Source organism: Strongylocentrotus purpuratus, unplaced genomic scaffold (assembly GCF_000002235.5).
Source record: "Strongylocentrotus purpuratus isolate Spur 01 unplaced genomic scaffold, Spur_5.0 spur5_scaffold_7, whole genome shotgun sequence".
Classification (NCBI taxonomy): domain Eukaryota; kingdom Metazoa; phylum Echinodermata; class Echinoidea; order Camarodonta; family Strongylocentrotidae; genus Strongylocentrotus; species Strongylocentrotus purpuratus.
Window position 1 is genome coordinate 13,819,284 of NW_022145613.1, and position 10,564 is coordinate 13,829,847.

The 10,564-nt window shown below is 37.9% G+C and overlaps 1 protein-coding gene across 1 annotated transcript; it reads right to left on the minus strand.

Moving 5' to 3' along the window:
* Nucleotides 1-5,743: 5,743 nt before the first annotated feature.
* LOC586670 (BTB/POZ domain-containing protein KCTD21) lies at nucleotides 5,744-10,017 on the minus strand. Its single transcript, XM_030974884.1, has 3 exons — nucleotides 9,712-10,017; nucleotides 6,412-6,559; nucleotides 5,744-6,154 (listed from the first exon to the last, which is right to left on the minus strand). Exons 1-3 carry the CDS (start codon nucleotides 9,897-9,899, stop codon nucleotides 5,744-5,746), a joined length of 747 nt encoding a protein of 248 aa, XP_030830744.1. The 5' UTR covers nucleotides 9,900-10,017.
* Nucleotides 10,018-10,564: the final 547 nt, after the last annotated feature.

The window sequence follows — 10,564 nt, forward strand, 5'->3', positions numbered from 1 at the left end:
CTGTCTTGAAATGTATGGATGTATCCGGGTTGGATCAATCGAAACTGGACTTTGGACCTATAATTTTCAAGTGCGATTATGAGTCAGTATACAAATAATACACAGCAGTGAGGGCATTAGTAAGCAAATAATTACCGTTGATGAAGGTGATAGGACAAATTATCACTTCCGAGGCGATCTAGATGTAGCTATCTTTCCGAAGCGAAGCTGCTGAGGAAAGATAGCGTATACATTCTGATCGACGAGGAAGTGATAGTTTGCCATCGCCTGAAACTGAAAGGTGATTATTTGCTTTATATTCCACAGCTAAAACAATTTAACTACAAAAGAAAACGATGTGTATGCATTTAAATAACAGACATCTATGCCCAAAGTCACAACAAAAAAGTTTAAGTTTAACCCAACCCCTTGAGGGTAAGGGGCGTGCATGTGTTTTCTTTAATTGCGCTCAATGGTAATGTGCGCTTAATTACGCCTGTTTTAGTGCGCTTTTGGATAATCTTCAGTGAAAGTGCGTTGCCCTGTATAGATAGTACCTCTATTTTCAGTGAAAGTGCGTTGCACTGTGTAGATAGTAGTACTATCTACACAGTGTAACGAACTTTTTGCTTCTCCCATCAATAATGGGCGAACTATCTTTCATCACGTGATTTACTTTTGACCAATCGTAGAGCAAGATTCTTAGTATGTGGAATATAATAAGAATTACCCACACAAGGTACCTTTGGAAGAGTCTAACACTTTGCCTCTGGCGTGTTCGGACTGTTTTGAAGGTACCGAGTGTGGGTAATTTCACTATGCCCGAACAAAATGATGTGTATTATTTGTTTTATAAGATTATGTTTTATTTGTTTGTTTTATAAAATGATGTTTTATAACATGATTTTACTAATGACCGGTCATTACCATTTGATAATGAAACGGTCATTATGTCGCGTTGGGCAAAATAAATCGATGGTCACGTGTATGCGCTCAACCAATCATTTGATTAGGATCCAGTATATATATATATATATATATATATGAACGAGCCTTTCTTGGAGGATCTGTGTAGTGTGTGTATACACATAATACTACTAATAATAATAATTAAAAACGGTGCTCATAAAGCACTTACCACCAAAATCTCTAAGCACTTTAACAAACAAAATACATTGATAAAGAATTACATATTAGACAAAACAAAGAGAAAATGCAAATAAACCTACAAATTACGACAAATATGAAATATAATCAATGTGAACAGAGTAAATAATTATCAAAATCGATTTCGAAGTTTTGCATTAGTTAACAGGCTGTCGCATTTATTATCTTTTACAACGTGGTTAGTTTGAAGGGATAGTTGAATTTTGTAGCAGAGGGCGCTACACAAAATCAATTTTTTTTTTTGTGAGATAATGAAAAACTGAGTAACAAATTTGAAAGATCATACAATTTAAATGACAAATTTATTTTTGTTTGATCAAATCGGTTCAATTAAGACGGCCGAAATATCCATAAATATAACAAGTTCTAATATTTATGGTACCCGCCATTGAAAAAACGAGAGGTTTTTATGATTTTTCATGTCAATTTAGAGTTAGGCAGAAAAACTCATTCTGAAAAAACATCATTGTAAACAGAGTTTCAAGTAATAAAGAAAATATAAGAATATCTTTTTCTACTATAATGTTCTTTTTTAATGTTTCGGGAAGGGGGGGGGGGCTTGAATTAGGAAGCTAGGAAGAACCACCTTTTTGTAGTCTGAGATCCAAAACTAGGCTGAATATGGACATGTCCATGAACCACCTCTCAAGTCCTAATGACATTTGTGGAATAAAAACGAGTTTAGATCCAAGGTAGTCTACCTACATGTTTGCCACAATGGCATAATATAACAAAATTGCAGCACATTAGGAGAACCCGGGGCAAAGTGGACCAAAAATATTTGAACAACAAGAACAGGATTACAAAGCAAAGTAAAGCAAAACACTTGGTCTATACTTTTACCTTGGGACTACCACTAACAAATGACACTAACAATGTTTCTCAAATAATCAGTTTTATTAAATACTATGCACTTGAAAAAAGTATTAAAAATCCACTTTGCCACGGACCTCCGGGGCAAAGTGAAACACCACGTAAAACATCCCACTATGCCCCAACCACTTTGCACCGAAAAAGTGAAATTGTACAGACGAGACATGCATTACTTCACGTGGACCAATGATTACTAGCGGTGCTACGATGTATAAAAATAAGCTTAAGCCCATCCATCATTATAATGGCTTTCGTGATAATTCGGCAGATACACAGTATTTTAGCAGATAATATTATTATATTAATTATCGGTTTTTATGTATGAAAAACCGATATTTTCCAATTTCCATAACAAGTACACATAGCTGACGTATTCGCGCAACTCAAGTAAAAAAACGATGCATCCTCGTTGTGTTATTGGCGCGTGAACTTAGATAGATGGCAGCATAAACAAAAAAAATTACGGGCGTTTTTCACTTTGCCCCGCGTTCCACTTTGCCCCGGGTTCCCCTACATTGGCCCGAATTCACAAAGAAGGTTTGTCGACAAACCTCCTTTTGTTTCGCCAAACCTCCTTTTGTTCTTTACAAACCAGGTTTGTAAAAAAAAACGCGTAAAAATGCGTCATATGACGTACGAAAACCAAGGTTTGTCGACAAACCTCCTTTGTGAATTCGGGCCACTATGTTTATGCCACTGCTGACAATGATACATTTGGGGGAAAGGTGACGCGGTAGCGTTTGCGAAACAGACCGAAGTTCTCCTCACGCTTCGGTTTCGCGTATGTTGCACGCACGTGCCATACTGCGGTCGCGTCGTATACCCGATTGGCCCCGATCGAGTCAGGCCACGGGAAAGACACGTAGTCTCGTCATGCTACACCCCATTTAACTAACGTAATAAGCTATGTCAATGTTATTACGCCACTTTTGGAATAGAACGGCGTAGTCCACAGACCGTTTCCTTGTCGCGTGCCCGATCAGCGGAGAAAATAACACACCCTCAACGCTGAACCATAGACAGTCCTTGTCTCCCATACCCTTCTTTTCGATGGTTATTTTAGTATTATAAAGTTAATGCTTGCATTTCCATAATTTTATTAAACGAAATCGTTTTTCACTGGCTGCCTACCGTAGCAACAAACAAAGTTGACAAAAGACATTATGCATGGCTGATCGTCAACGAAATGGAGTGGTGAGTAAAAATGATAAAAGCTATATAAGGGCAGACAGCCAGTGGAAAGGAGTCGTTTGATAAAATTATGAAAATGCAAGTATTACTTTAAACAAATGAAACTGTTATTCCTGGGTCATTTTACCTGACTGAGGTGTCAATGAAAGGGCAAAAATGAACTTTCTGGAAATTTGATTTTCTCTTTGAAATTCAGATACCGTTCTCCAAATGACTTTTTGGTACCCTCTCTTCAATTTCTTTTTAATCACTCATGCATCATATGAGTTGCATCAAATGAAAGAAGAGGATCTAAGCTTTAACAATACATGTGTTATTTATTAATTATAATGGTACATCAAGGGCATAACCGGATTTTTTTTAAGGGGAGGTGTTTTTTTGCCCAAATTGTGAGAAATATTTAGCGGCGAAACAGCCAGTCTAAAATAAGGGGGAGGGTGGGTAAGGAGCACTTTGTTGTTGTTTTTTGCCCAATTTGTGAGAAAATCTTTAGCGACGAATAAGCGGGAGGGTGGTAAGCACTAATTCTTTGTTTGGGATCAACGGGGGGGGGGGAGTAAACACTCTGTTTTGCACCTCAACATACACCCCCCCCCCTTGAGCAACAACAAAAAAAAACTTTGTTTTTGCAAGGGGGGCCGGGGGGGGTCATAGATAAAAACAGATAAAGGTGTCTTTGAAATGTTAAAGTACCTTAAACATCCCTTGTTTCGCTACGCCAATGATGATTAAGTTATGATAAAACATCAATAATTTTCGGTTTCGTTTTTTACTGGGACGCACTGTATATTTTGACTAAAAGTGATCCAAGTTCGCGAAATCATGTGTCGATGAGATATAGAGCGTATATTTACATTGTTATTAAGAAAGCCACGATATTTTCAATTCAATTAAGTCAATAATGGTTTATTATGCAATTTCAAAATACATGCATCGTAATTGTCATTTTACAAAAGCAGCAGAAGCTGGATTGTGCATGTTTACATGTTGACATAATAAAGTGATTACTCGCATTTTTAAATATTGACACGTTAAAAAGATTGTTAAAAATACATTTAAAATTACATTACACATTAGGAATAACGGGAAGTTTTATACTCTCGTTTATAATGAATAAATTGGATTTTAAGATTGAAGACGACTGAGGTGAAGACCAGTACTGTGTTTGAAATTTAACATGTGGTTAAAAAAAAAGCATTTAGTTATGGTTAATTAGAACGATCAAATATGGTAAAGGGCTGTTTTTGAAGCGATTGGTTTTGCATTTGAAATTATGATATGTAGAAACCTGACGTAAAGATATTCTAATTTCTTTCTTGGAAGGTAGCCAGTTCTGGCATGCTGTGTGAATTGCTAACTATTTTAGTACTAGTCTTCTTTCATCAAGTGTACTTAAATTGCATACTTGACATGCATGTGAATATGACATAAAATAGAGCCTAAAATAATTTTGCAAAACCCTCCGCTCATCAATATACAAATTCCACTTCAGATCAGACTGGATGATCACTCCAAGAATTATTTTTAGCACTATTCATATTACACAATTCGGTGTTGCTAATCAATAACATGCAAAAGAAATTTACGCATGGCATGAAAATAAAATGAAAATTTGATTGGACCTGTTGCATTGTCTACAAAGTGTTCATTAATAATAATAATAGTCACATTTGTATAGCGCCTAATGATACATTTTTAATCGCTTTACATTGTAATCGTTATCATTACCACGATCATTGAATTCAAAGGATAATCCGCACATGGCAGTGCACAAGCTCTGCTCCCTGGGGAGTATTCCGGTCAGGCGCCATTTCACGAGCACACACATGCCAGTCCAACTACCTTAACGTTCGCATCCTACCGGTACCCATTTAACACCAGGGTGGAGAATGACACATGAATATTAATTTCTTGCCTTTGGGCATTAGTGCGGCGGTGGGACTCGAGCCGTGAACCACGTTGATCCACAGTCCGGTCACGTATCCACTAGACCACGACTCCTCTAAAAATCAATCATACTCATAATCTATCACTCCATCATCTGATCATGGATACACATGCTTGCATATATACTAAAAGGGCGTGTCTATAGAAGGAGGTTGATTAAGTATGACATACGAAGTACAAAAAGGGGGTGACACGAGCAAGGTGTGGCAACCCCTTATTAAACAATAAGTATTATCCTGTAAATGTATAATCGTATTGCATATAGGCATATCGCAAGAACTATTGTTATTAGTGTCATACTACACACTCCTCTATCTTCTTCTCCTCCTTCGTATTTTTCCCTTTTTCTTCTCAGTAGTAGTAATAGTACAGTAAAATCATTTTCATTATTACTATTCTTGTTCTAATTGTTTTAATTATTATTACTATTTTAATTATTGCCATCATCATCTACTACTACGACTATACTTTGGCCTTCATTACAATAATTAGTAAATTTTTTCTTTGCCTCCTCAAACTTGCACCGACGAAATCCCCCTTCCCCCCCCCCCCCCCCCAATAAGAATTGGTCTAACGATGCATTTGATCATACTCGTGTGAATATCCATTGTTGCCACTTTGCCTGATAATAGTTTTGTATTGGTCTGGGCCAGTGAGTTTCTGTTGCTTTGAGACTAAATCCAAGTCGTCCGATCTCCTGGAACAGCTTCAAGCGATTAAACTCCTCAGGTGTATATGCATGCTGGCGATATGCACGTTCCAAAACCTCCAGTCGCAAGATATCATATTCTGTGCCTCTCGATGAGGGCGGGGTCGATGAAGCATGTAAGTTGTCTATTATACTTACGAGACAAGGAACCTTCCGGAGGGTTTCGTTTTGACCATCAATTTTCCATTTTTCCAGGATTTTTTCATACGATATAGTTTCTGCCTTCGACCAGGTACCGCCTTTCCAATCATCGAAATCCTGAAAAGAGCGAACCTCAACTTCGATCACCTGCCCATGAATTGATCAAAACAATAAAAAGTTAATTAGTTTAGGAAATACCAAAAGATAATAATGCTTTATTATTTTTTCCCATATGAGACAATAACATTTCAAATATTTTGTTTTATAGTATATCAAACGTAACAACCAAATGTCAAAAAACTACTGCATGCAGTGACACTTGGGACTATTGCGTAAAACTTCATACGTATATGTTCAATTCCTAGAGATGACCCAGCTCATCCCTTCTAGTATTGAATTTGTACCTCGGGGTCAGGTTTCTGCAGCAGTTCCCGGATGGCTTCACACATTGGTCCTATCTGGTAGAATTCAGCTTCCAAGAGAAGCATGTGGAGTTGCTTAAAATCTTCAGGAATACCGAGAGTTCGATTCCGCAGGAAGTTAAGAACATACCTGTAAAAAATAATATATCCCAAGACGAAAATGCAATTGAAACCAATTGAACACCAATGAATTTCCAATTGGTTTTAATTGGTCTCAATAGGTTTTAACAGGCTTCAATGGGACTTTAATAGGACTTCAGTTGGTTTCAATTGGTCCAGATTGGCCCCATGATTTGTGCCCAATTGGCACAGGCCCCAATAGACTTTAATAGGACCTCAATCGGTTTCAATTGGACCAATTGGCCCTAAGTTTGACTTTAATTATTGGTCCAATTGAAACCAATTGAAAACATTTTAAAGTCTAATGGGGCCGATTGGTCCAATGGAACCAACTGAAATCCCGATTAGAGTCAAATGGGGCTAATTGGTCCAATTGAAACCAATTGAAATTCTATAGAAACCAATAGGATCAATGCTCAATAGAAACCAATAAGACCAATATAAACCACTAGGACCGATAGAAACCAATAAGACCAATAGAACCAAATGCGAAAAATAAAAACTAATAGGACGAATAGAAACCAATAGAGATATATGTATCTCATGCCTATTCATTATTACTTTACACGTGTCACAGAAAAATACATTTATCATGATTTGTTAAGCAAATTATGACAATGCACATCAATTTTGTGATTTGTATTTTCCTTCGGCAATTATTGACCAACAGATTATTTGTCTGATCTTGTTACAATAACATTCACGTTTTAGCTATAGATATATTGATTATATGATTAAAACCAAGAAACCGCATGTATGTTATATTTGTGTACGAGCCTTTATCTGTTCAAAAGTTTATCTTGAATTTACTTCAAATCATACTTGTGATTGTGATGGAGTTAATGCAATTGAGATTATAATATTCCTTTTGGTGGAGAGTTGCCAACGTCGATAAGTGATGGCTGTCGATTATCGGGGACCAATTGCCATTTTGTTTCAGTTGGTTCCAATATATGGGGATCAATAATTGCCAGTTGGTTTCAATGGGGACCAATTGCAAGTTGGTTTCGATGGGGACCAATTGCCAGTTGGTTCCAATGGGGATCAATAATTGCATGTTGGTTTCAATGGGGACCAATTGCGAGTTGGTTTCAAAAGAGGCAGAAAGGGCTAAGTAGCACTGGTCACTAAAACACATGTTAATGGGGTCGATTGGTGTACCCCCCCCCCACACACACACACACACACACATACACATCACCTTAAAGAATAGTATAGATATATTGACTGCTGTATGAGAGGCATAGCTATTTCTATAGGCTCTCGGGGACGTTATTATACAAATAATACACAGCAGTGAGGGCATTAGTAAGAATTACCCACACAAGGTACCGAGTGTGGGTAATTCTACTAATGCCCGAACAAAATGATGTGTATTATTTGTTTTATAAAATTATGACGTGGATCCTTGTTATTTGATCAATCACCCTCATCTCAAACTCAAAGGCCCGAATTCACAAAGGAGGTTAAATCTAACCCATGGTTTAAATCCTCATTTACATAACCCATGGCCCATGGTTTAAAATAAGTGCAAATTGAGGCGTACCTTGCCTTGCGCGCGTCTTATATATTCAGGGGTGATAGTGAGCACTAAAAAAAAAATAGGTTTTTTGTTTTCCCCTCAACCACGCACTCCTTGAGTAAAAAAAAAAAAAAGACGATTCGCGGGGAAAAAATGGCATCTAACAACATTCCCCCCTTTCGAGAAAGAAAATTGAGACAAACTTGGAAAATTGGGGGAAAAATAGTGAAGAATAGAGATAATAAGAGGGAAATCGGGAAAATCAGGATAAAATAGGGAAGGAAAAAAAAAATGGTAAAAAAAAAAAAAAAAAAAAAAAAAAAAAATGATTTTTTTTTTTTTTTTTTTTTTTTTTTTTTTTAAATCGGGAAGAAAAAAAAATCGGGAAAAAATCGGGAAAAATAAAAAAAAATCGGGAAACCGATTTAAATCGGGTTTTTATCAGGCCTGTATATTAGACCTCTGACTTGTGTCGCGCTTATTTTGCGCCAATTTGTAGCTAGATGTGTTAATGACCGGTCATTAGGTAATGACCGGTCATTACCCAAATAACGCGTTAGGCAAAATAAATGCCTGGTCACGTGTACGCTTTCAACCAATCATTTGATTAGGATTTACGTCATCATCTTATAAATCCTGCTATGACCCTGAGGGGCGCCCGGGGCAACGGGCATAGTTCATTTCTTTGCGGGTATTATATACCTCTCTTTAGGATGTTGAATAAGTCTAGTCATCTGATTGGTCGAAATTGGAGTAGAGATTTTAGCCATGTCCGCCTACCGGTCAATAGTTTTCCAAAAGATGCCCGAGTGCCCGCCTAGAGCTACCGGTTAATAGTTTATTTGTTAGATGCCCGTTACCCCGGGTAACGGGCCCCATAAATAAATGTTGATGAGATGTATCCCCATTGGTTTACCTGTTAACCAATGTAAGGGACAAGGAGTTTGTTTTTTCCCAAATTCGTGAGAAAATATTTAGCGCCGAATCAGCCATCCGGCGAATAAGCGGGGGGGGGGGGGGAGGAGCAGCACTTTTATTTTATTATTTTACTAAACGGGGGGTGGTGAGCACTATTTTTTCAAATCAACATTCAACACCCACTCCCCCCCCCCCCTTGAGCCGAGGGGAGGGGCCCTTCTTCTTTCTTCTTTTTTATTCAAAAAAGGTTAGATTTACCTGGGTTTTTTTTGCTCCAGGGGAGAGGGCACAGGCCATCCCCCTACCCCCTAGATCCGCCACTGGGCAATACAATGGAATAATTGAATTGCCATTAAATAATTTCTTGAAAATCATTGAGATCGGATTGGAAGAAGAAAAAAAAGGAAAACATTACTACAAAGAAGCAGAAGAAGCTATATTTCTCGTATTTATGCTGATTTATTTTTCCAATTTAATATATCATGTTATGCTATGTGATATATTACATTATGTGTCATTAATTTGTTCGTTAACTTTTGTAATTCGGCTTAACGCTGCGATGATCGTTTATTTGAAATAAACAATTTGAATGAATGAATGAATGAATGAATACAAGAAATAGGAGGAGAAGAAAAAGCAGAAAATGAAGAAGCTTGGCTGGAATTAAGAAGAACAATTGAAGAAGAAGAAGACTCTAGAGGTCGAGGAAACCACTCTTATACCTGAAAAGTTCACCATCCCTGTCAATAAGGTAGTGACCTTTGACCTCATCCAGCTTGGCTTCGTTTCGGCCGCTGAACATCCCTTCTAACATGGAGTCTGAGAATGATGTCAATGTCAGCACGGTTGTCGTGTACGGCACCCCTCCGACGCTGAGGGTCACAAAGTCACCGGGTTTTAAATCGGCCATGATTTAGTCCAGATTCAGTCCGTCCTTTGTTTTTATTCTTCTATCACAGCGCAGTCTCTCAACTGTAAAGTCTAGACCGATCACCCAAGTTTCCGTCCAAAATAGTCACAGAATTTGGAATGGCTAGGTCTACTTTCAACGTTGAGGGTGTGTTAGCTGATTGGGCGCGCGACACTGAAACAGTACAGAGACTGGACTATCATGATGGTCGCAACTTGATCCAAAAAAAATTGTTCCGCAGATAAATATTGAAATACTGAACTACAGCAATGCTGTGTTAATATTGTCTCGCTAAACTAGGGAACTGTATTCATGTACCAATCGATGTATATTAGAGGTGGGATCGAGACTGGACTTTGGACGTAATCATTGAGGTGACGCAAATAAATCATGTTTACCCTTGCAATCAGTTGCTCTATACCCAGGACCCGAGCCCCCCCCCCCCCCCACCGCCCCCCCGATTGCGGAAAAGGTATATTTAACTTAAATAGGAAGAAACCAACCAAGGCCCCGGCAAAACACTCAATATTTGTTCAGAAAAGTACACACTTTTATCGCCAAAATCTCGGCTAAAAACACTTCATTCAGATGCGCAGAATAGCTGTCAGTCATTTAATTTATTAACTTCTTTTTTTTTCCTTTCTATCTGCGCCAGTGGCGGATCC